The 27761-nt window shown below is 43.2% G+C and overlaps 1 protein-coding gene across 6 annotated transcripts in view; it reads left to right on the top strand.

Annotated features, from left to right (window-relative positions):
- AGL (amylo-alpha-1,6-glucosidase and 4-alpha-glucanotransferase) overlaps nucleotides 1-27761 on the top strand; it is a 142233-nt gene that overhangs the window by 48961 nt on the left and 65511 nt on the right. For 4 of the 6 annotated variants that reach the window (XM_088481992.1, XM_088481998.1, XM_088481997.1 and 1 more), the window contains exons 2-6: nucleotides 4655-4804; nucleotides 13010-13220; nucleotides 18707-18873; nucleotides 23224-23427; nucleotides 24269-24450. In XM_088481992.1, coding sequence (XP_088338118.1) covers nucleotides 4723-4804; nucleotides 13010-13220; nucleotides 18707-18873; nucleotides 23224-23427; nucleotides 24269-24450 — 846 coding nt within the window. In that variant the 5' untranslated portion in view covers nucleotides 4655-4722. Of the gene's footprint in view, nucleotides 1-4236; nucleotides 4334-4444; nucleotides 4575-4654; nucleotides 4805-13009; nucleotides 13221-18706; nucleotides 18874-23223; nucleotides 23428-24268; nucleotides 24451-27761 lie in introns of those variants that run through there. The other 2 variants (XM_088481995.1, XM_088481994.1) reach the window with 2 other exon arrangements.

The following is a 27761-nucleotide window of genomic DNA, read 5'->3' as shown; positions in this document are numbered from 1 at the left end:
AGTTTTGTTGGTTGAAGTTTGCAGAGGGACAGTGAGGAGTGTGTTTAGTGGTGTAGGAGAGTTTTTGGATACTGGAATTGATTGCTGCTTGTTATGTGGAAATTGTTTTGTGCTTGTCATTTATCTGGTTGTCCCATTTTTCTGTCTTTCTTTATTGTGTTTTTTCTTTTGTCCTATCAGTGTTTTTTGTGTGTGTGTGTGTGGGGGGGGAAAGTAGAAATGTAGGTTTGTGTGAAGGTGGGTACACACTATACAGATATATCTGCAGATGATGGTTGTTCGTACACACTGAACAACCATCATCTGTGCCTGCCCGCAGGTCCCGGCAACTAGGGGGTGTGTCCCGGTGGGCGGGGGGGAGTGTCCCGCCCCACCTCGCAGCTGCCGCTGTGTGTGTATGGGCGGTCTGCAGACATATCTGTCCATCGGCTGTGCGGCACAGCCAATGCGATATGTCGGTGAACGCAGACGTTCACCGACATATCGCGGGTACACATTGCCCGACGGGCAGCAGATACATTGGCCGATCAATTGATCGGCCAATATATCTGTCAGTGTGTACCCAGCTTTAGTTTGTCTTTTTTTTGTGTGTATTTTGTGTTTGTACAGGGAGGGGGACAGGAATAGGTCAAGGGCAGAGGAGAGGAAGGGAGAGAGTGAGGTGGAGGACGTTGCATCTCAAGATTCCTTATTAAGTAGTACAGGCAGCAGTGATGATACGACCAGGCAGCGGGGCAAGACCAAGACGGGACGCAATGTGAAATTCTCTGTGAAGGAGAACATGGTTCTTGTGCAAGGAGGTCATGAAATCCCACCACATACTGTTTAGACAAAAGGCTTGACCCGTTGCAAGAATGTCATATTACCCAGAACATTAGGCATGTCTGCAATGCTAAAAAAAAGCCACCCTGACTGTATGCTAATGTGACTCCTGGCTAGGAAAGCAGATGCAGGTATCCATTAGTAGTGGAAATGCCGCCGTTACCTGAGTTAGGTACCGTAAGAATGTTGACTGAGAGATCCCAAGAACTCTACTGGTCACACTTAAAATTACCAGTAGCCAGAAAGTGCAACACAGCCAGAAGCTTATGCAGGCCTGAGACAGAATGGGATTGTGCTATGTCAGGGTCTCGGTCCAGTTTTACTTGGTAATACACATGGAATATGTTACGGTTCATCCGGAACATCTGTATGACCTCGCCATTGGCCAATGCCTCCTAGTAAAAACGTGGCCTGAGCAGCCTTTGTGATACCCACATTACCTGATGAGCCTGCTCAGTTTCTTACTCCTGGGTCCTTCCAGCCTGGTGGTAGAGCCTCAGAAATCCCAGCCTCACGCACTGGTAGTAAATTCTGCCATTTTTGATTCACACAAATCAATGCAGCTCATTTAGCCCCTTTACTAGGCATCATCATTGTTTTCCCACTAAGTGCAACTTGAAACACACGCAAACACTCACCTCAGGAGGTTGTCTATTTGGAAAGTATATTTTGTTGAGTTTGGTCATTTCTCATAAGAGTTTCAAAACTTGATTCTTGGTAAATTTGCGTGTTGTGTGGTTTCCTATGGAAAGTACTTGCGAGTTTGGGCGATGGTGTATTTGGTCGTGTTTTGTAAATCCGTGTGAGTTTTGATGTTAATTTCCTACATATTCATGTGTTTGCCCTCAGTAAGTGTGCAAGTCGGAAAAAAAGGCTAAACTCACGTGAGAATGCAATCTCGCCAAACACGATATTTAGTACATTTACCCCTAATAATCCAATAATCAAATATATTTAATACAGATTATTATTAGGTTATCTATGTGGCCACATGTACAGCAGTATTGGGCCTGTCATGCTGTATGGGATAGGCTCAGTTGGCATTGATCAGAAGATAAGGTCCGTCAGCAGCAGCAGCAGCAGCAAGAACTCTATGATTAATTCATTGCTTGGCACTGTATCTGATGGGTGTGTATTCTTATTAATACTGATCTTATTAACCATGTTTGTTCCAGTTTGTAAAAAGTGCACATTAGAGGAATATGTTGCAGTAATGTACAGTACTGATGTGCTGCTTAGACATTGCTCTGACATGACACCAGAACCTCCCAATCATTTAAATAAGTAACGGAGAATGTGAAAGAGAATAATTATGATTGCTTATGTGACGCATAAAACCTTTATTTTTACATATGACATAATGGTGGTTCACTGTGAGGGATTGTTTAGCAAAATAAATAATGCTTACTATTCAAAGATCATTTGTTATTGGTGATCATGGAGCGTGTGCTCTGAATGACGTACATCCCATGACTGCCGGTACACACTGCAGCAATTAATGAAGGACTGAACGATCATTAATACCTTCCTCCGTTAACATGCATCATGCTGCATGCGATCTCATCAGGTTTGATGTGGGACAGGTATGTGGAGGTGTAAATGATGTGGGACAGGTGTGTGGAGGTGTAAGTGATGTAGGACAGGTATGTGGAGGTGTAAATGATGTGGGACAGGTATGTGGAGGTGTAAATGATGTGGGACAGGTATGTGGAGGTGTAAATGATGTGGGACAGGTATGTGGAGGTGTAAATGATGTAGGACAGGTATGTGGAGGTGTAAATGATGTAGGATAGGTATGCGGAGGTGTAAATGATGTGGGACAGGTATGCGGAGGTGTAAATGATGTGGGACGGGTATGCAGAGGTGTAAATGATGTGGGACAGGTATGTGAAGGTGTAATTATGTGGGACAGGTACGTGGAGGTGATGTATTGATGGGAGAGTGGTTTTAGAACTTTCAACTAAGGCCCGTAAGTCTATTTTGCTACTCTTTATGTTTGTACCCCAACTTTGTACTTTTTCACCCCCATTTTCAAAGTTATTTTTTCGGGTGTTCCCCACTGTTTTTTAGGGATTTTTTTGATGCAGTTATCATTTGGGGGGCTGTCCCAAGGGTGCTGAGTGGTTTTCCGAAGTTTGCACCCCTAAACTCCAATTCTGCATTTTTTTTCAGGCTGCTTTCGTAGGCAAATCTTTTCCGCCTATTACATTGCATTGACTTTTCGCAGCTAATTTAATACGGCCCTAAGTGGTTAAAGTGTTTATTCCAAATTATTTCAAACTTGTATAACAACACTTAAAAATACTATACAGGCATTTTCCTGTACCCCAAAATATCTGTAAAGACTTTATTTTGCGGAAAACCCTTGCTTGCTACCATTTTTCAGCCATTAATAAAAAGTGCAAATATCAGCCATTTCACACCTTTTAAAACCCTCCATAATTATCGTCTTGGCCATGCCATGTCCATATGGTGCTGCTATCTCAGTTGTCACTTTTTTGAGGTCCTGGAAAGTTTCCCCACTTTTTCATTCACTTCTCCCAGGACGCATTTTGAACAAAAGTCGCACACCCTCACCGTGACTACCGCAAATTGCCATTTCTAACTGGATCTCGCATTTCTCGGGTGCTCGCGTTCGTGCGATGTCTGCGAATGTAATGAAACAAACTCACACCTAAAAGGATTGAGCAATTCTAGTTTACAGATGTGGATTTCCTGACGTTAGAGAGTAGGCGCACACATTCATGTTCTCACTGGTGTGAAAGCATTGTGCACGGACAATGACATAACTTTGAAATCATTTCCAGTGACGCTGTGCTCCGTTGTCTCTCCTTGTAGCCGTCTCATGAGTGGCAGTGGACCTGGGATTGCTACAATCCAGCATTGCGCCATGTTCTCCATTTGATAACATCCCTCCTTGTATTTGAAATATCTGTATTTAATACATATATAAACATTTTAAAGTCTAGAAAATAAGAATATAAAGAGATATTTTACTGTACAGTTGGTCAATAATGAGATATATGTGCATTTCCCAGGAGAAATTTCTAAAACCTGGGAAAAACATTTTTGGGTGTGCTGCATAAATTAGCACCCCCGTGTAATCAGCACTCAGCTGGAGAGCACAGAGCTGTGTGCTGGTGAATGTGTAGTACAGTCCAGTAGTTGCAGTGGGATAAATGCATTATAAGGTGGTGTGAGCTGAATATTTGGCTGCACTTTGTGTTGTCAGTGGGTGGGCAGAGGTGGTGTTAGTATTAAACAAACAGTAAGTATCAGTAAAGAACTGAGCTGTTCGTGTGTATTATCATGCAAGCAGTGGGAGGGCCTACCAGTCTAGGCTATGAATGTGTGTTTATTACTGAGCAGATGCAATAGGAAGGCTGAGATGTGCTAAGTACAGAGGGAGGTCCCTTACTCTTTGCTGTGTACCGACTCTGCACGTCCTGCATTCTCCCAGAGTCTCAGGGACATTTGGAGGGTCTTTGAAGGGGGTGGATGTGAGGAGGAGGTGAGATCCATATATATTTAGATTGTTTGCTGGATAACAAGAATTGTTTAGATGCCAACATCATGTTATGAGTGCTTCCTGTGTCTCAGACACACTGTATCTGACAGTCACTGGGCATGGCAACAAACCTTCCACACTGATCTGTGTTATGCAGCCTCCAGCCTAGTGCATCCTTCCACATAACTCTGCAGGGATAGACTGACAGTTTCCCCATTACTTATCTTTCACAGGCTTCAACAATGTAAGAGTGCAGCTTGATCCATGACATATCAGGTTTTCCCTTTTCTGCATTCAATGTCTTTTTTTCTTTCTTTGTTGCAGGGGTCACTTGTATTTTCATGTCACAACTGCCCCTGGTCTGAAGAGGAAACCAGAATCAAGAAACCACAATGGAACTCACTAAACAGGTCCGGGTTCTGCTGCTTAATCACATGGAGAAGTTGGATAAAAGACTCTTTAGGCTCGAACAGGGTAAGTAACTAAACAATATAGCCAGCAACCCAGCATTCATCTATTCATATGCATTATAGGGCTTAGAAATAGTAGGTGACTCACTGACTCTGGCATATCAGGCTTTTATTACCACACTTACAATGCTGTGATATTTTTCAAAGCAATTGCAAAAGACTGGACTGCTATCAGTAGTCATTTAGTGTTTGCAGAAGATCCAGCGAACATTTGCTCTCCTGAACAATAAATGACAGAATCTCAGCCTCTTACCTTTGACATAGGAGTCAGAGGGAGTTCTAAGAAGAAACAAATATTCACTGTTCTAATTCTGGATTGTATTACAATTTTATTTTACCAATTGTACCTATAGCATCAATATATTTATATGCAAAGCTGGGTACACACTAAACGATATGGCGCAATATCGTCCACATGTGCTCACTATGCTCTCCTGCAGGTCGTTCATCGGGGTCGTTCAATTGGACTGCATATAGGGCCAATTGAAATGACCCAGATACTGACGCCGGCGTAGTGGATGGAGCCGGTGCCCGACATATCGGGCAGTTGGTCACCGTATCGTGGAGTGTGTACTGACCGTCTGATATATCGTTCGGTTGGGCGTTGCATCGCGGGGTACACAGATCGGCAAGGGTGTACCCAGCTTTACTGTGAGATAATAAGGGATAATGCCGGACTATGTGTATATGATATAATACGAATGCTGGGCATACATTATACAGTTATCTGTCAGATATCTGTCCAATCTGGCTGGTTGAAATGAAAAGCTAGTAATGTATGGGAGCAAATAACATTCGACCATATGGTTCCAAACACTGGAAAACTGACAAAAAAACGATTAGTGAAATTGGTTAAATTCATTTGATTTAACCAATCTGAACAACCATTGTTGTCTGTTTTCTAGTGTTTGTGAGCAAATAGTCGATTGTCATTTGCTCCCATACATTACCAGATTTACATTCCAATCAGCCTGATTGGACAGATGTGTGACAGATAATTGTATAGTGTATGTCCAGCATAGGCTATAGGTCTGAATTTATAAACTTGATTTCAACTCCTGTGTGCGTTATCTGATCCGGTCTACTTACATCCTTGCACTTTCTTGTTTTCATGGGGTTACAGTACATTGGACTAATCCTGTCACATTTATGTAAATGATCATAGAATGAATAACACAAGTAGTTTACTTTTGCTATGTTTACAAACCAAAAAAAAGGATATATGTCGGGTTACCAAATCTGCCATGTACAGTAATCTGCTCATATTTGTATTACATAGCCAGTATTTATTTACTGAAATGCAAACAGATCATATGATGCTGCATTTGCTGCAGAACTTGAGGCATGCATTATACACGTGAGCAAAGGGCCTGATTCAGAGCCGTTCGCTATTTGTGGTCGTTCGTTCAAAAACAAGGGGTGGCTATTCAAATGATCCGTTCGCAAATTGCAGTCTGTTCCCACCTCTAAGTCTGAACGAGCGAGCAAAACATACGCTCGTTTTTTTGATAAAAACGCCCCCTGGCCGCACGCACCATACGTCATGTCCGCTATTTATTAGATTAATCGAGTACATCGTACAGCGTATGAACTGCTCGCTATTCTTGTGGTTGGTGTTTTCAACCGCTATTTTGCGAGCAGTTCTGAGTTTAAAAAAACCAAGTGACGTGGTCAATGACGCTGCTGTATTAAATATGCACTCCCTTAACACGCCCGTTTTGACCTTTAAGCACGCCTGCGTTCGGATCTCCACTCCCTGTTTTCAAGCACCTTCCCCTGTTACCACCCACATACGCCTCATTCTGTCACTCAAAATAGCAGGCCCTCGCTATATTGCGTACCAACGATTTTCGGCCGCACTGACTGGTTCGCGCATGCGTACTAAAAACCGTACGCATGCGCAGATGTGCGAACATCGCTCGGAACGAGCGTACTGCCGCTAGCGAGTGGCTCTGAATGAGGGCCAAAGTTCTGTAATGCAGCATGTGTAATCTTATGGGTGTTTGAGTTTACATAGCTGACCTGGTAGGTAACAATGCACATAAGAGCCATTTATGTGAATAGTGTCACTTCTATTACTTTCCTGTCCATTCTTGAGCTGTGTATTATTGAGGCAAAATAAGGCTATATGCATGTAAAATACAAACTGTGTTTCGGTTGTCTCAAAAATATCTCGAAACACTTACATATTAGTAATGTATGATGCATTCTTATGTCATCACTTCAGTGTTCATTAGGAAAACGTGTATAAGAAATAATGTGCCCACTACTCAGGGACGGTTTAAGAGAGCAGTGGGCCCGTGTGGAAACTACTCCGTGCGGGCCCCCAGCTCTGTGTAATGCAATAGACTCTGGCATTGTGCACTGCTACCGCAGCGCTGCTTGTGGGTCTATGGAGAGGTATTAAACATGGGTGCAGGGTGTGCAGTGTGGGACCCCCTGGACCAAGGGGCCCGTGTGCACCGCATACCCTGCACCTATTATAGATAAGCCAATGTCACTGCTGTATATTATTTTTATTATAGAGATCCAACACCTGTATCAACATGATTGATACAGATCCTTAGAGATAGCTCAGAAGGAGACACTGTGCCAGTGATAGGGCATCGTAAGTGTCAATGGTCATCGTGATGGTGCGATGAAGGCAGAGTGTTTTAGTAGACTGGCGGACATTGAAAGTGGGTGTCTCCGGGCTTGCAATCGCCAGCGCTTATAACTATAGAGGGGGAAGGCTGAAACTAGCATTTGCATATTACTGCAGCTGCGAATCCGATAGAAATTGCAGCCTCTTTTGCATTAACGTCCATCTCTAAATCAGACCCATAGTGTGGTTTATTCAGGTTAACTTAGGGTGGCGTCAATAATTGTGTATGTACTCATTTTCTATAAGGATCAGGCACAACTTAAAATGACTTTAACAACACCCAAAAATTTGCTCCTTTCTTAGATATTGTTTGAACACAAGATGATGATCAACTATTCACACAAGATGCGCTAACAGTTTGCAGTACCACCTTGTTTTTTGCAGGCAATGCTCTAGTAGCCCCTTCTGCCATCCCTCTGTGGCAGGGAACATTTCTATACAGTTTACATTTTTTTTACCCCCTCTTCATTATCGTGCCTCTGTCCATCCCAATTCCCCTCTCCAGAGCTTTAGGCCCTCATTCAGAGCCACTCGCTATCGGCAGTACGCTCGTTCCGAGCGATGTTCGCACATCTGCGCATGCGTACGGTTTTTAGTACGCATGCACGAACCAGTCAGTGCGGCCGAAAATCATTTGTACGCAATATAGCGAGTGCCTGCTATTTTGAGTGACAGAATGAGGCGTATGTGGGTGGTAACAGGGGAAGGTGCTTGAAAACAGGGAGTGGAGATCCGATCGCAGGCGTGCTTAAAGGTCAAAACGGGCGTTTTATGGGTGTGCATAATTAATATAGCAGCGTCAATGACCACGTCACTTGGTTTTTTTTCAACTCAGAACTGCTCGCAAAATAGCGGTTGAAAAAACCAACCACAAGAATAGCGAGCAGTTCATATCCTGTTCGATGTACTCGATTAATCTAATAAATAGCGGACATGACGTATGGTGCGTGCGGCCAGGGGGCGTTTTTAAGAAATAAAAGAGCGTATGTTTTGCTCGCTCGTTCAGACTTAGAGGTGTGAACAGACTGCAATGTGCGAACGGATCATTTGCATAGCCACCCCTTGTTTTTGAACGAACGAACGCAAATAGCGAACGGCTCTGAATGAGGGCCTTAATCACTAACTCCTCACTCAGGATCCACTGTAGTGTTAATATCTACGGGTGGACTTGGCATACTTCAGAGGTACTTATTTGTTCTTCTCCTCTTGGCTCTCTCAAACTTTACATACATAGTATAACACCACCGCAATGCTTAAGGGAGCCGGAGGGAGGTGGAAGGAGAAGAAAATGCACCTACTGTATGCGCTATGTCTTCCTGATGTTACATTCTAGTGGGGAGTTTGCCCCCTCCAACCTCTGCTTGGGGACTGCAGCGCATCTGTGACTTGAGTATGTGCTTATCTTGCTTCGCCCACCAAACACCCCTGGATGTGGGACGTAATAAAGAGGTGCCAATGCTTGCCGAGATCTGAGATCATCAATGGACTCTCTCCATTAAGTCCCATAAATCTATGAACGCTCTCTCTTAACACCCATAAATCAGAGTTTACTTTGTCTCATTTGCAATGTATAATCCCCTAGGGCAATAATGGGCAACCTGATATACTTTGAGGATTGCATAAATGGCTCTCCGACCTTCAAGACTGCCACTTATTATTCTTAATTTTAAGAAAGAAAAAACAACAGAATAACCATGGCACCTCCACATCACTCATCCCACATATCCCAAAATGCCCACAAATGCCCCTTTACTTCCAAGATTCACTCACACACCTCCACATCCTCTCCATAAGACACTCGGACCTGCACACATGCAACATGGACATTCCCAAATGCCCCTACATACCCCACCAACCTCCCCACAGGCCTCTCTTAGCTCCCCATGTGCCCTCAACTTGCCACTCACAAATCTGTCACATGCCATTCACTCCTGTCTTACTCACATACTCCTCAACACACTAAAATGATTTAACCAGCTGGAGCCTGCAGTGGAAGGGGGGAGCGCACGTGGCATATACTGTATGCTGTCATCTAATCCTCCTCTTGTGTGCTATGTGTGACCTCCCTGCAGTTGTGCAGAGGTGTTTATGTGATGGAGGGAAAAGTAGATGCACACTCTAAGCACTAAGAAAACTTAATATCACAAAATATATAATAAACTGTGAATAAACATAGCTTTAAATTGAGGTTCTTAGTACATATTTGGCCAAAGATGTTTGCCCACCTACCGCATCAAGGTGAACCACATCAGGTGGGTCCCTAACATCCCTAATACTGACACATTGTATAAATTATCTAGGACTTCCTGTACCTGTAATAGTGCCCATTACATGTGTGTACTGCAATGCACAGGACCCATACTAATTAAAATCACCTGAGGCAGGTAGGAGGCGTGCTAGCCCAAGAGAAGGGGTCTCGCACCTTCAAGTGTACCTTAATACCATGCTGAGACCTGTAGTTCTATTGCAGAAAAAAGGTGTTTATGTGCTTTCGTCCAGTTTTATTCTCTTTATAACAAAGCAGAAAACAAGTGAGATTGGGAGCATGCAGCTGGGGGCCTCAGTGCAAGTCTCGCCAGGCTACTGGCAGCTTTGTGCACAGCACTACCCTACTGTCTACAGGTTATGTGTAGCAAGTCTTAGCAAGTGCTCTGCCTGTTTCATTTCATATGCTGTCTGTGAATATATCAACATGGGATAACATTAAGAAAATACATTCATTGGGCAATCACTATATAAGCGTAGCAAAGGTCTGTTCATGTATGGTATATATTGCATTTTACAGACAGTGATTAATAGTTAAAGAAATAATATGTTTCAGTGCATACAATGGTCATATCAGGGAAGCAGAATACAATATAAGGGATATTCACTGTTGACTGCTGAAGCATGTGTGCAGTACTTTAGCAAAAGATGGCTGCCCCTGGGGTCCTGGGATATTTCTCATCTGATTTGTAGCAATACATTTATACCTACGGTAACATTGTGCCATCTGTACCAATGATCAACTGGAACACCATTATTAAGTATACGTATTTAGATCATCATTTTAATATTTATTCCAAATGTTATTGTCATGTTAGTCAGGGCCAGATTTACCGCTAGGCATCCTAGGCGGACGCCTAGGGCCCGGCAGGTCCCAAGGGGCTCGTGGCCGGGCTCTCCCGCAATCCGGCCCTGGAGAGAGTAGTGGCGTAACTATGGATGGTGCAGGGGGTGCGGTTGCTATGGGGCCCGGCGGCTTAAGAGGCCCGCCGGCCCAGCGATCGCACCCCCTGCACCCTCCATTTGCCAGGCGCCCGCTGAGAGTGTGTTACCACAGGGGGCATTACTACTGGGGGCATTGCATAAGGGACACTAGTACAGGGGGCAATGCATGAGGGGAGGGGGGTCTATGCTGAGATGGGAGAGGGGTCAGTGAAAGAGCGGGTCTGTGCTGTGAGGGGAGGAGGGGATTCTGTGCTGAGAGGGGTTAGGGCTAGGCTGCTGGGGGTGGAAGGTTAGGGTTAAGCTGCGGGGAGGGAGGGTTAAGTTCAGGGGTAGGGTTAGGATACTTACCAGCAGGTATCTGTAATCTGTATCCTAGCCTTGTCAGGATGCCGGCGTCTGGATTCTGAGTGTCGGTATCCCATACCCAACCCATACATACATAACCGACGTTTCAAGGCCGCAGCGGACCTTTTCTTAAGAGTGCTGTACATGGGAATGAATCAGAAATTAAAATATAGTGCTATGGAATGCTTGAGGGAGTGGGGCCCCAAAACTGGTATCTTGCCTAGGGCCCCATGAGATCTAAATCTGACTCTGATGTTAGTAGGAAAACTATACAATGTCTGCCTATTGGGAACTTCAGTGCTACAGTAATTATTTGTATATGTGTAACTGTGTGTATATGTTTGTATATGAAGTGTAGTGTTCCTAGAAGTTGTGTTACAATGCTGGAAAGTGCTCGGAGCTAATTTCCAAGTTTTAAAACATTGAGGTGTTTAGTAGCTGCAAAACCTGCTGATATTAAAGTGCACTAAACCTAAAGTACAGTTGTGTCCTATAGAACTGCTGCTAATAAGATGGGAACGTGATATTGTACAGTTGCACTTACTATGTGGCTAAGTACAAGTTGTTGTTTTCTGTCATCAGTCATTTCAATCAAACCGAGACTAGTAACTAAAGTGTCCTCAATGGGATCACTGACAAGAAGTTTCTCATAATCACAGCTTAGTTCAAATATTTTTAATAATCTCCTGAATTTATTACATAAATATTTGCTATTTTTATTATTTAGTGGCTCATATGGAAAAGATAATTGCAGTATATTAGCAATGATTTTAATTAGTTATGTGTTTTAACAATCTCATTTATTGGGGAGAGATTTGCTAAACATTAATAAGTTAGAGAGATGTTTTGTTTTTTTACGTGCCAGAGTTTTTCTTGTTACTCTGTTATTATTTGGGCCTGTCATCTATGGCTGAGACATTATTCACACTTTCCTTTGTGGACGGCTATAGGTATCTGTGCAGCGTAATGCCTGTCTGACCTTATCATGCGTTTTCACATTACCCACAACCCTTGGCTGGTGAAAGGCCAAGTTAATTTAGGACAAATATTCCTGGTGTCATCGGCCTCAGGAACAGGACACCAATGGCATATACTTTTGCAGAGCAAGCTAATATTAGCAGTCACTGTGGCGAGCATGCTGCTAAAGGGCCCCGGGGTGACCTTTCAGTGTCATACAGTCATCTCATTATAACCTGTATTAAAGTGAGTGTCATATAATACAGATTTGTGTACAGTTAATATAAAATGATTTGTTAAAATGGAAAGTGTTTTTTTTAACATAATGGTATTTTCCAATGTGGTGATCAGTTATTTGTGTATTTTCTTTATATTATATCAAATTGTATTTTTGATTACTATTATTATTACTGTTTCTTACTATTTGACATATAATCATGTTTTATTATACAGCTACAGACAATGCTTGAACATAAGAAAAAACTTCTGTGCATGCTAAAGCCAGACAATAGAATCAATGTATTTCTATACAGTTATTGATTGTTTATGTCTGTCCATGTGTTTCTTTCCCTGTTGGCACTCTACTGTATATCCACTTTTCACACTTACTTACCTGGTGCAAGCGTTCTTCATGGGCTGTGCCCCTACTACAGGATACCACTGCCCTGGAGATAGAATTTTTTTAAATTTTCTCTCTGCTAAAGTTTGCTGTGCGATATCATCATAGGGTTCCTGTGAGAAGAGAGAAAATGAAATCCTCTACACTCTAAGATTTCTGGAGACGTCACTGTAATTTTCCTGGCTGTCATCAATACATTTTGGAATGCATTCTGGAACACCCAAACAAATTGTATAATTCAATCTATGACTATACTACAATTCCCAGCATTCTCTGCCGTACAGTTCGCTATAAGTCCAAGCAGATGACGACAAAGCATTTTTGGTTTCGTAATTACAGATGGAAATCTAAATGTTACCAGAACAATCTAAGTCCACCAAAGTAACATGTTAGTGTCCCATGCAAGGCCATCTAACTGTGCTGGTTTCTTTTAGGCTTCGAGCTACAATTCAGATTGGGACCTACTCTGCAAGGAAAAGATGTCATTGTGTATTCTAACTACCCATCAAATGGTGGCACCTACAACCGTCAAACTTTCCACCCCCTGCAGTGGCACAACCCAACCGGCCGGGAGGAAGATTCAGACAAGTTTTGTAAACTGGATTTGAAGATTGCTGGCTCATACCAATATCGATTCAACCTGTCGTAAGTAACCAACAATGTGATTCCCCCCCATTTAAGCCAATCTAAATGTTTGCAAATATTAGTTAGTAGTCTGGGCAAAAAAGAAAAGAATAGGTGAACTCAATAAAGATTCAACCTGGAATGTTGTAATATTGTTTGGGATTGATGAAAGTTGCAGTTGGACGATGTCTTCTATCTCGCAGTGTAAGCAGTCTGATTGCACTAGCTGTGGTCCTAGGGATCCAGTGATAGATACATCCATTTGTGAAGGTCTATTGTACACAAATAAAATGATCTCCCATGATCATAAAATTATCTCAACTTTATTTCTCTCTAATTAGGTCCAAACAGTTTCACAAATTTGGCAACAGCATTGAGCTTTTGCCATTTTTGTACTGTTTATATACATAGGCGAAACTAGACATTTGGTAATGGGTGGTCTCAGTTCCAACCCCTCACCAGAAGTTATGTCACTTTCGCGTGTTGCAAATAGAAAACATTTTTTAGAGGCAGTGTACTGTGTCTGCGCCTAGGGTAGGCATGGCTACAAATCACAAGGGGCGTAGTCACTTGAAATGGGTGCATGTCATCATGAAACTCAACAATAGTGCCCCCAACTCACATTACGCACATAGTAGTACCTGTTGTTCACATTATGCCACATAACTCCACACAGTAGTACACACAGTGCCACACAGTAATGCCCCTTATTCACATTGTGCCACACAGTAATGCCCCTTATTCACATTAAGCCACACAGTAATGCCCCTTATTCACATTAAGCCACACAGTAATGCCCCTTATTCACATTGTGCCACACAGTAATGCCCCTTATTCACATTGTGCCACACAGTAATTCCCCTTATGCACATTATGCCACACAGTAGTACCTTTATTGCACATTATGCCACACAATAGTACCCTTATTGCACATTACTCCACACAGTAATGCCCCTTATTCACATTATGCCACACAGAAGTACCCTTATTGCACATTATGCCACACAGTAGTACCCTTATTGCACACTATGCCACAGTAATGGCCCTTATTCAAATTACGCCACACAGCAGTGCCCTTTATTCACATTATGCCACACAGCAGTACCGTTATTCACATTATGCCATATCCCCTTGTGCACCTCTGGACAACCTCTTAGTTTCGCCTATGTTTATATAGTTTCTTCATAGTCAATTACTGTAGAATATTTTTGTTACCATGGTATTTATTCTGCTCACAGCATTTGTATTGCAGCTAGTGTGGCACTACCTTTATACTTATTATACATTATTTGTACTACATTCACTGCAATCTATCTGTGGAGTGTTTCTTTCTCATTATGACCTCCAAGTGAAGATTCACAATAGACTCAAAAGGGAGAATTTACGAAGCAGCGGCTTCTGTAAGCCGCTCCTTCCCGGTAGTTTGCAGGTACATATTTAAAACTGGCACCTGGAGTCAGTGTAAAGCACGCCGGTCTTTACACTGACTCCGAGCGCCGTTTAAAATATTCACCTGCAATTCTCCCCAGAATGTGTAAATGCATCTGAGCCTTTGCAAAAGTTACATTTAGATCAGGCATGTCAAACATGCGGGCCACAGGCCGCATGCGGCCTGAATAAACATTTTCTGCGGCCCCAGAGTGTGGGCTCACATATATATAATATGCGGCCCACACCCCTGCCACGATCGGAGCACAGCTCCGATCAGGCAGTGTTTACTTTACAGGCTGGCAACAGTGGTCTCTAAAGCGATCAGAAGCCTCTGATCGCTTCAGAGGCCAGCGTTCCCAGTGATGCAGCGCGCGGGTGACTTCGCCCGCTACGAGCGGAGCCTGCGTCTGCCGCTCTTGATCTAATTAGATCCAGTCAGCGGAAGCGTTTACGCGGGACGATGTGGACTGAAACTGTGCCCAGCGGCCATCGTGAAGAAAGGTTACTGCACAGACAGGTGAATGGGACCTGTTCTATACTGGGAGAGGGCACAACATAAGGGGCATAACTGGAAGCACAACATAAGGGGCATTACTGGGGGGCTCTGCATAAGGGGCATTACTGGGGGCACTACTAAGGGCATTACTGGGGGCTCTGCATAAAGGGGTATTACTGGGGGCTCTTAAGGGGCATTACTGGGGGCTCAACATAAGAGGCACTACTAAGGACATTACTGGGGGCACAACATAAGGGGCACTACTAAGGACATTACCGGGGGCACAACTTATGGGGGAATTACTGGGGGCACTACTAGGGGCACAAAAGGGGCATTACTGGGGGCTCTGCATAAGGGGCACTACTAAGGACATTACTGGGGACTCTGCATAAGGGGCATTACTGGGGTGCAACATAAGGGGCATTACTGGGGGCACTGCATAAGGTGCACTTCTAGGGGCATTACTGGGGCACTGCATAAGGGGCACTGCTAGGGACATTACTGGGGTCTCTGCATAAGGGGCATTACTGAGGCACAGCATAATGGGCACTACTAGGGCACTGCATAAGGGGCATTGCATAATGGGCACAAATTCAGTTGGCATTGCAAAAGGGGCTCTAATACAGGGTGGATTTGCATAAGGGGCACTACTACAGGGGGCACTGCATTGGTTTTTATTAATAAGCTTTTCAAAATTGCACATAAGACTTTTTTTTTTTATTATTTTTTTTTTTGCGGCCCACACTCGTAGACCTTGAATATTCGGCTCGGTTGGTATTTTGAGTTTGACATGCCTGATTTAGATAAATGTTCTGGTCCTTTTTGCTGTTATAATGAACATAGGCCCTCATTCAGAGCCGTTCGCTATTTGTGGTCGCTCGTTTAAAAACAAGGGGTGGCTATTCAAATGATCCGTACGCACATTGCAGTCTGTTCACACCTCTAAGTCTGAACGAGCGAGCAAAACATACGCTCGTTTATTTGTTAAAAACGCCCCCTGGCCGCTCGCATCCTACGTCATGTCCGCTATTTATTAGATTAATCGAGTACATCGACCAGCGTATGAACTGCTCGCTATTCTTGTGGTTGGTGTTTGCTACCACAAATTTGCGAGCAGTTCTGGCTATAAAATAACCCAGTGACGTGGTCAATGACGCTGCTGTTTTAAATATGCACACCCATAAAACGCCCGTTTTGACCTTTAAGCACGCCTGCGTTCGGATCTCCACTCCCCATTTTCAAGCACCTTCCCCTGTTACCACCCACATACGCCTCATTCTGTCACTCAAAATAGCAGGCCCTCGCTATATTGCGTACCAACGATTTTCGGCCGCACTGACTGGTTCGCGCATGCGTACTAAAAACCGTACGCATGCGCAGATGTGCAAACATCGCTCGGAACGAGCGTACTGCCGCTAACGAGCGGCTCTGAATGAGGGCCATAATTTGTTTATTAAATTGCCATAGTAAACACTGATTGGAAGCCACAGATGTTGTTACTATAATAAATAAAGTAACCATTTATTTTATATGCAAATCAATGTCCATTGTTTACTAATTCTGCGGAGGTTCTATTATTTTAATGGTGTGAGGGACAGCTGGCCAAAGGCTGCATACTGCTCATTTGCCATTAGTGACACAATGTGTGTGGCTGATTGGGAACAGATGGGAGGAAGGAAGGCCTTTAGCTGTTAGCAGAAAATAGGTCTGTTAATTGGCTTTGTAATAGTATCATGCTTAACCTTTTTGTTCTATAGGTACTGTACACAAATACACAACAGCAGCCTGCAACGACATTGTATACTGAGGCAGCATATAGGACCTCATTCAGAGTCGGTCGTTGCGGCCGCATGGTCGTAAGGGAAAAGGGCCGGATATGCAAATGATGCACTCGCAAGTTGTGTCCTTAAGATCGGATCGTTAGCTGGCCAACCAAGGGGAGGATGCGGCCGTAAGACAAAAAATACGCCCCCTTCTCGTGCGCATTACACGTCATCTCCGGCCATATAAGGATTAATCGAGACCATCGGTAACCATGGGAACTGGTCGTAGAGCTTAAGGTTGACCATACCCTCTCTTAAGCACTACGATCAGGTCAGTGTACAAACCTCCCATGTCACATGTGCCATGACACTACTTTGTTAATTATGCACTCCCATAAAACGCTGTTCACATAATTAGGCACGCCTGCGTTCGAATCTCCACTCCCCCATTTTCAAGCACCTTCCCCTGTTACCACCCACAAACTCCTTATTCTGTCACTCAAACTACCGACCTGGCTGTGTTCAATGAGAGAGAAATTTCTGATCGTAGCAGCTAGTTTGCGCACGCGCATTGCGAACTTTACGCATGCGCAGTTTAGCGAACATCGGTGGCGTACGACCGTGCGGCCGCAACGACCGACTCTGAATGAGGTCCATAGTATCATGTAATCTTAACTGTTGCCCATCATTATAGATGTGATCCATAAATCTGGGCCACATTATATGGACATATTCCTTCTTAACTAAACAGCATCATGGCAAATCTTTTGTGATGTACTGAAAGGAGTGATTGTAACAAACTTTATAATAATTTATTCATTATACCCATAAACCAGTGTAGTATCATCCCTAATTCTGTATGTATCTTTGTTATTAATAAGCATTTATTCTCTGCTATTAACCAATTAATGGTACAGGAAGCGGCCTATTTTGGTTTGCCTAATGCAGGAGTATTCATATGACACATTTATGAAAGTCTGTTCAGATTAGTTAAAAGATAATAGCCAAACATTTATAATACTGCACTTACTGTTTTTAGAGATGTCTCCCAAAACCATGCGCTTGTCCTGCACATGGACAAACACCAGTTTTGTGGTTGCAACTTTTACTTACATTTGTAAATGTAATTGTGAAGGTCCAAAAGTAATTGTGGGGTCCAGCCCTTTTCCACTAATACCACTTTTACACCTAAATTCCGGGTCTGACCCGGAGTTGGAACAGGGTTAAAATTTACCTTTATTGTAGCAGCTTCCAGATATTCAGTACAAGACAGGTTCCTACACTTACATCTTCCATGGGGTAGGGGTGCTTTGTTCTCCTGCTTCTACTCTTGGGCAAGCAATATATCATTCAGCTCCTCGGAGGTCACACTCTGCCATTATCCTCTTCTCTATGGTGGCAGTGCTGCAGACGCGGGGAGCCGGGCCAGACTCCAGGCACCCTGTTGGTGGCATATAGTTTTTTCTTCTGACAGTTGAATGCATAGAAATACACATGGCAGAGGACCTGGCTCTTCTAAAATCTAGGTGCAAGAACTAATATCTTAGTCGACCGAGGGACTGGTATTTGCCATGCCATACACTAAACAATATCTTGTACATATGTTTGGGAACATAAATTAGCAACTTATTTAAAGCTATATGGAAGGATGAGACTCCTGCTCCTGACCGGCTACAGTATATTTACAAAGTGCAGGAGGCTCAATATGCTGGCGCGTTGCCATAGTTGGATCCGGTCTGTCAGTGGGCTATCAGTAAATAACACTGGATCTAATAGTATATCTATCTGACGTCTGTCCTTTCTGTTTTGCTCTCTAGAAAACAGAAGAATGGGGAAGGGTACATCGTGGTGGATCCAGTGCTGAGAGTTGGAGCTGATAACCATATTCTTCCTTTGGATTGCATCAACAGTCAGACCTTCCTCTCAAAGTGCTTGGGGCCTTTTGATGAGTGGGAGGACAGACTGAGGGTAGCCAAGGAGTCAGGTAATGCTGCACTGCTGATCATTGGCAGACACTATCTGTTATACTTACCTAATGGCAATTGACCCTTAACTTTTGAGACAACAGTGGTTCTGTGAAGTGTTTCCTACTTTAGGTTGTCAGTTGTTTTTAGTAAGAGACAAAGGGCCATATCCGATTAGCTGCGATAACGGCTTTTTCCTCGATAAGTTTTTGTTTCTGAGAACTTTTCCGGAAAATTGGCTATCACGAAATCCTTTTAGCCGCGGTTTTCACACATGCGAAAACTGTATAGGAATTATCAGATATTACTTTTCACCATCTCTGTGTAGGTGATAAATTGTGCAAAATCAATATTTTGGGGTAAAAATGTTGGGACTTGGTGCAGAACCCCTTGGACACCTCCCTCGATAATGCCTAATTAGGCAAAAATATTTTTAGAATTACAGATGTGTCCACATACATTACCGTGCGCTACAAGTCGCGTTACACAAAAAGCGTGAGCGCCGCGTGACTCGGTGACACAGAACATCTTTTCGTACAACTTTTTACTGTGAAATGCATCTTGTTTGCACAGCGATGCGAATAGGTCACAGGCAGCTTCTGCTGCTTAAAATGATATGCGGCATGTCTATATTCTGTGGGTGCATCTGCATGCGAATTGCTATGTTACAGTGTCAACGGTTGTGACACTGTAACGTAGCATTTTGCATTGTGTGCATCCTATTTGCATTGCTCTGTGTAGAAGATGTATTTAAAGGTAAAAAGTCGCACTCTGTCTTGGTTATATGAAGACTTGGTGTAAGTCATAGAGGAATAATAAAGAAAAAGAATAGTATAGAATAGATGCCACATGAGGGCCTGTATAAACTAATATACAGCACTATTATATTATACATTTTTTTTATATATATATATATATATATATATATATATATATCTTTACATACATATTATATATACATTATAGGGCAGGTTGCTTTAGTGGTGCACCACTTTGAAGGGGCACATTTTGCTCCTTTAAATGTGGGTAAGTCCCAGCACCCCGCTAAAACAGCCTAGCGCACTAGGGACACTATATATGCATACATACATACTTACATACATTATTTATTAACAGTTATTTATATAGCGCACACATATTCTGCACCGCTTTACAGCGCATATTTGGCCATTCACATCAGTTCCGGCCGCTTCTTTTTTTTAGTGCTTAGCGACCTACCAGGGTGAGGGTCGCGATGGTCAAGACCATCGCGACCATCGGGGCTTGCGACGAGACCCTAAGGTTGGGTCTCGGAAAGGGCAAGCCCCAGGGAGCTTCCTGCTCTGATCGAGCAGGAAGCTCCCCACTGACATCATTGCTGATATCAGTGGGGCCGCCCTCCGTTTGGCCGGCCACCCCCCTGCCCGCCTCCCAAACGGGGCGAGCTTTCAGTCACCATTGACAGCTGGCCCCTTTTGCTGCGAGACCCGTAGCGACGGAACGCCCGTCGCTAGCCGTGTCTCGCGCATGCGCACGTCGGAGCCGGCTCAGACGTGCGCATGCCCAGTGGGCAAACATCGACCCGGTTGCGAGCGCTCAGCCCCTATCACATGTACATGCACACACATACAAACGAGTGTTAATTTTTGTTGGGAGCCAATTAACCTACCAGTATATTTATAAAATTATATAATATTACACTATTTTGTATATTATAACACTAGTGACCCGCCCGACTTTCAGACGGGAGTAATTTCATCTCACCAAAATTTAATCTCGTCAAATAACACACACGTGATAAAGTCTATTTGACGAAACGCGTTGGGCCTTCCCAGAATGCACCTCTCCTGAAAGATAAGCATCTTATCATCTTTTACTTATATTTTTTATCTTTTTAAATTTTTTCTTTTTTTTTTAAAGTGCCGTTTTTATTTGACTACCAGTGCAAAAGTGTCTGATTGTATTTTGGTGCTGGTTTATTATTCTACCTATTTCTAGCCTACGTTTACAGTGATATTTTCTGGAATATATTTTTTGCCTGATTTTGTTTTTACTAAATAAAACTCATGTTATATTTTTAACAAACTCCTCAGTCATAATTTTACGGGCTTGGGACACCAGAGGTCGCTGTCACCCTATTTTTTGTCTTGAGATATATATATATATATATATTATATATATAATATACACACAGTATATGCAATACATTAAAATCACTGACCGGTCCATATTGTGATGGCTAGATGACTAGGTCAGAGCATTTCCAAAATTACAGGTGTAGTGGGGTGTTCCCTGTAGTCTGTGGTTAGTACCTGCCAAAAATGGACAACCGTTGAACTGAAGACAGGGTCATGAGCGCCCAGGCCCATCGATGTGTGTGGGGAGCGAAGGCTATCCCATCTAGTCCTAAGTTATTACTGGCTATGATAGGAAGGTGTCAGAACACACAGTAGATCACAGCTTGCTGCATATGGGCCACAAACCTGTCAGAGAGCTCATGCTGTCCCTGGTTCACCGCCGAAATCGCCTTCAATGGACACATGTGCGTCAGGACTGGACCATGGAGCAATTGGGGAAGGTGACCAGGTTTGAGGAATCACTTTTTTTTTTTTTTTTTAACATTATGTGGGCTGCCGGGTTTGTGTGCCTCGTTTATCTGGGAAGAGATGGCACCTGGATGCAGTATGGGAAGAATTCAAGCTGGTGGAGCCAGTGTGATGCTCTGGGCAATGTTCTGCTGGGAAACCTTGGGTCCTGGCATCCATGTGGACGTTACTTTGATACGTACCACCTATATAAACATTGTTGCAGACCAAGTACACCCCTTTATGGCAATGGTATTCCCTGGTGGCAGTGGCCTCTTTCAGTACGATAATGCGCTCTGCCACAGTGGTTTGAGGTACATGACAAAGAGTTCAAGGTGTTGACTTGGCCTCCAAATTCCCAGATCTCAATCCGATCGAGCATCTGTGGGATTTGCTCGAAAAACAAGTCTGAGCCATTGAGGTCATGCCTCATAACTTATAGGACTAAATGGATCTGCTGCTACTGTCTTGGAGCCAGATACCACTGGACAACTACAGAGGTTCTGGTGGTTTTAATATTATGGCTGATGGGTATATACATATATAAACATTTACAGTATATGTTTTTATGCCTTTCGTGCTCTCCTTCACTTCTCTTCACCCTGTTTGAAGGAAGGTGATTTATCTGTGCAGGCAGATGCGAGTGACAGGCTTGCAGATTTGTTGTTTAGAAATACGTAGTTTTCATTGACAAATTAGGTGAATACACAGGTGAATGACTAGCAGTGTCGGTAGATGTGTCCTACAATTTTTTTATTTAGGGGGGGGTTGCAGCTATCTACAAAGGAGTGGGAAATGTAGTATTTTATTTGAACAGGTCTTCAGTGACAAATCAGATTATCACTGAACAATATATTATACCGTCAAAATGTAAAGAAGAGTAGGGTTTTATGTATATAAAGTACTTTTCACACATTGGGGCTGATTTGATCTTAAATTAGTTTATATAGTGTAAATATGCTAAATGTATAAATGCAATATGCTGTGCATTGCCAGAAAAGAGTAGACAAGTTTATACAGATTATGTGAATTAGAAACTTGCACCTGCCCGTACCTGGAGAGGTGGGACCAGGCAGACTGGCGGTAGGTTGCGTTTGTTTAACTATGAACAGATGCTGATCATCACAGAGGCGCATAGGTTCCTGTCCAGGTCATATAATGTGATTGTGCTTACGGCAGATGCAAGTGCTCGCTGATAATGTTTGACAGCTCTCCTAAACTGCTTCTAATTGGCTGGTTGCAAATTCATCTCTGAAGCTCATTGGATGGTGCTTTCCTCTTTGCTTATACCTATATTGTGGTGTTGCATGTGTGTCTTATCATTATTTAATTCTTGTCATACACAAGATGGAGATGTGTGCCTGTATTTCAGATGGTTTTACGTTTTATTGTAACTTAATCACGAATGTGTTGAATACATGAGTGTAAGTGTACAGTAGGTGATATATGCCTGACATATACTGGGTGCCTATGCTTATGGTGTCACACATTATGCAAGTTAGCTTCGCATATTTACGCAAAATTGTTTTTTTTTTAAATACATTTTATATCTGTAAACGTGTTTACAGATGGGTTCAAATTCAGCATCAGCATAAAATAAAGTTTAATACAAGTTTTGTTTACATATAATATTTTTACTGATGTTATGTTGGATCCATGGAAGAAATATACATTAGTCCCAATGCATTTTAGTTGACGAACCTCCAAAACTAATTATGTTTCTAATCAAAAGAACTGAGCGAGAAATTATTGCTTCCATTTTTAATTGTTTATCTGTAGTATAATGTAACTTTTTCTGCATTGTAGGCTACAATATGATTCACTTTACACCGCTGCAGACACTGGGGAAATCTCGCTCTTGTTATTCGTTGGCGGACCAGTTACAGCTAAACCCTGACTTCTCCAGGCCGGGGCGGACATACAACTGGAGTGATGTTGGGAAGCTGGTGGAGAAGATGAGGAAGGAGTGGGGCATGCTCAGCATCACGGATGTAGTATATAATCACACAGGTGAGGACAGTATCTCTGCTCTGTGTGAGGCCATGAAACAGCGACGTGTAGAATATTTTCTATAACCATAGACAGGAGGATTCTTATTAAAAAAGTTTCAGTAGAATTCCAGATATAAAGCACTCCAGCATTCCAGGTTATCACCCTGTCATGGTTCATCACACCCTCTTTGTCATTGCACCCTTTCACACCCAGGTGGGGGATATATATGAATTTGATATATATTTATGTCTTTTTTAGTGGAATGTAATAAAAATGAATGCACTATAGAAGCCTTTTTTTCTTTTTCATATTTTTCTATTTGGAATACTGCATTTTACGTAACTTTTGATGGCCCTAATGTGGGAAAATCACCTATTGGAGATTGATCTGATACGCCATTTATACAGTTGTTTCCTGTGCCATTCAGTAATTGGATGTTGAGGCACAGATGAGATAAAACTAATACTGGCCACACACCCTAAGAAATGGGACAATTGGCTCACTTATGCTGAGTGTTTGGTCCCAGAATGAGCTCAGTGACAAGTAATGATCTTATCCTACCCGTCCCCAATGAAGTTAGAAGTGTTTCAGACACTTGGCAAAGTGCTGAATAGCTGTATCATCTACTTGTGTGGCCAAATTGTATCATGATCATGTCATTTAGGATGACCGTATTAGCCTTTGGTGTCTTCAGACAGACCTATAAACATTATGTAGCTATGGATGTTACAGCATGTATACTGCTACACATTAGCTCTGCTATAGAAGTCAAGGGGTGAGACAATTGTATTTTACTATTCCTTACACCACATATGTAATGCAGGTTCAATGACCTTTAATTTTGCCTGTTTTTGCACAGCTGCTAATAGCAAGTGGATTAAGGAACATCCAGAGTGTGGGTACAACCTGGTGAACTCCCCCCACCTGAAGCCAGCCTGGCTCCTGGACAGGGCTCTTTGGCACCTGACCTGTAACGTTATGGATGGAAAGTACGCTGCACGGGGACTTCCAGCATTGATTCAAAACGACCAGCAGCTCAATGTGAGTTAGAGGGAACTAAGGGCCTAATGCAGAGGTGCAAGCAGATGCACCCTCCCCTTGTGTACTAGCATGCAGCTGAATGTGCAAGCAGTGAGACTCCCACCTTCAGCGTCTCTGCATGCTGTAACACCGCCGGTGATTCTTACCGCACCATCGACACTTGCACAAGCCCTATGGCAGGTGCAGTTTCTCCATCTAAACATGGCCGCGGCTGTGTATCTGAGGGCCTGATGCAGAGATGTACGCTAATGCAATCACATCTGCGAGTTTGCACAGAACACAGCTGCAAAAAGATGCTAATGTGTCCAAAGCTTACCCGAGCTTAGTGATGCACACTGCTGCCTTCTCATATCTGTTCGTCATTATGCACCAGCTTAAACATAGGAACAACAACGCAGATCGAGCAGCCATGCAGTATATGCGGCAGGTCTGACCTGTCTTAAACAACTGTGTCTCTCCTAACACACAGAGAGTTACTGCGAAGGAGATTGCAATGTCTACTTTATGCACGCCCATGTAAAAGCATTAAACGGTCATACACACCTGCGTTTGCCCTAACCACCCCACCGTTACCTCCCCAAATGCTGACTACCTGTATATTCTCTGTGTGCGTAATTGTAAAACAATAGCTGTGCGTGTGCAGTGTGGCTTATATGCTTGCACAACGGCAAACAATCGCTCCATCTGCGTAAATATCAGCATTGCGTGTATCTCTGAATCACAGCCACTTTCACTGACATCCTCACAACACTTTCATAACACAGCCATGGGAAATTATTTGTTTTTACATTCACTTCAGCCCATCTCCCATATGTACCTTATCTATTCTTATAGTAATGGCCCCGCTGCTGAGCACATTGGATGGGCATTCTCAGAAATGCCGATCACATTTCTGCCCCATTTTGGATACTGCCTCCCCTTGATTACAATGCAACCATTCAGTGTACACTCTGTGTAACACATGCGTCGGGGGGTTGAGGGTTGAGGGTCCAGAACCTATCGCACATTTGCAGTGGTAAATAATCGCTCAACTGCGGGAACATCAGCATTGAGTTTGAATTGCGTGTATCTTTGAATCAGGCACCAAGTGTTCACAAAATGTTTCCCTTAAATTGGATTTATCACATTCAGATGATTTCAATGTATTGGAATGGTGCCCAACTGCAATATTTACCGGGCAAACCAAGCAGCTTGTGCTGATTCTGCAATTCCATGCATAGTTAGTGACATCACAGCGGCACCCCTGCATTGTGTGAATTTATAGGACAGTTGCTTGGCATACCAAGCAGCTTGTGCTGATTCTGCAATTCCATGCACAGTTAGTAACATCACAGCGGCACCCCTGCATTGTGTGAAATTATAGGACAGTTACCTGGCATACCAAACAGCTTGTGCTGATTCTGCAATTCCATGCACAGTTAGTGACATCACAGCGGCACCTCTGCTTTGTGTGAATTTATAGGACAGTAACCTGGAATACCAAGCAGCTTGTGCTGATTCTGCAATTCCATGCACAGTTAGTGACATCACAGCGGCACCCCTGCATTGTGTGAATTTATAGGACAGTAACCTGGCAAACCAAGCAGCTTGTGCTGATTCTGCAATTCCATGCACAGTTAGTGACATCACAGCGGCACCTCTGCATTGTGTGAATTTGTAGGACAGCGACAACAAATTATCAAAGGAAACACTAAATTATTCTGGTACTATATTTCTTACACAATGCTTCAAGGAAAATAATCTGTTTAAAGCAAAATAGTGCAAAATTTATGGCATAGGATAGAACTTGACCAGGGAGCAGCTACAATGTGTGTCATATACCAGGGCGATGAAAATAAACAGGTCTTCCCCCCACCCCCCATAATGATATAAGAACTTGGCTGTAAACTTCAGTTAAAATCTGTAAAGAAATAGCAATGCACTTAGTCAGAAGGACATGTATACGACAACAATTTAAGGTTATCTGAAGGTGGGGAAATCCTTTTAATTGTTTTGTTGGTTAATATCTGGTGCACTTCCGTAATGTAATTGACTTGCAGTGCTGTACAAATGTAAATGTTCAGGGAGCAAAAGTTTTTAATAGAACAAATAATTAAGAAATATTAAAACTACGGAGTAATCACCTTGCCAGAATTTTTTATGTATATTCATCTTTCACCAGAATGTCATTATATCCTCACAGGTGATGTCATATTTTCTGTAGGAGTAGTGGGGTTTTTGGACTGGGCATATATGATAATGCAGGACTATAGAGATCTGAGCAGATGTTTAATACCAGGGGTGGCCAACCAGTCCAAGGCAGAGAGCCAAAAAATATCTGTGGTCAAGTTAAAGAGCCGATCGCATGCGCGCGCCTGGGGAGTGCGCACAAAAATGAGGTGTGGCCTAGCTGTCACAAGGCCATGCCCCATTTTTGTGCGCAGGCCTTTGGTATGACATTCGCAGGAGCGTGTCCTTGTGTCACACCCCCATTTTTAGTCGCACTGGGGACGAGCCCAGCACATTGAAAATACACAATTTACATAAACTTCCCAATATAATTTTTTTCACTGTTGAAGTGAAAGAAAAAGCCAGAGCAGTATAGAAAACATTGAAATAGCCACGTTCACATAAAATACACAGAAACAAGCCAGATCCACATAAAATACATTTAAAATACACATCCACATAAAATACGTATTGAAATCTAGAACCACATAATATACATTGAGAAAGCCAGTGCCCATTATGCTATGCCCCATATGCAGTGCCCCTGTAGTTGTGCCCATTAAGCAATGCCCCCAGTAGTTGTGGCCCTTATGCAATGCCCCCTGTAGCTGTGCCCATTATGCAATGCCCCCAGTAGTTGTGGCCCTTACGCAATGCCCCCTGTAGTTGTGCCCATTAAGCAATGCCCCCTGTAGCTGTGCCCATTATGCAATGCCCCCTGTAGCTGTGCCCATTATGCAATGCCCCCTGTAGTTGTGGCCCATTAAGCACTGCCCCCCAGCAGTTGTGGCCCTTATGCAATGCACCCTGTAGTTGTGCCCATTAAGCACTGCCCCCCAGCAGTTGTGGCCTTAATGCAATGCCCTCAGTAGTTGTGCGCCTTCTGCAATGCCCTCAGTAGTTGTGCGCCTTCTGCAATGCCCTCAGTAGTTGTGCGCCTTCTGCAATGCCCTCAGTAGCTGTGCCCATTATACAATGCCCCCAGTAGTTGTGGCCCTTATGCAATGCCCCCTGTAGTTGTGCCCATTAAGCAATGCCCCCAGTAGTTATGGCCCTTATGCAATGCCCCTTGTAGCTGTGCCCATTATGCAATGCCCCCCAGT

Source organism: Taudactylus pleione, unplaced genomic scaffold, assembly GCF_031769625.1.
Source record: "Taudactylus pleione unplaced genomic scaffold, aTauple2 ptg000017l, whole genome shotgun sequence".
In the NCBI taxonomy this organism is placed as follows: Eukaryota; Metazoa; Chordata; class Amphibia; order Anura; family Myobatrachidae; genus Taudactylus; species Taudactylus pleione.
The sequence above is the reverse complement of the archived record's forward strand: the minus strand, read 5'-3'. Positions and strand labels throughout refer to the sequence as shown.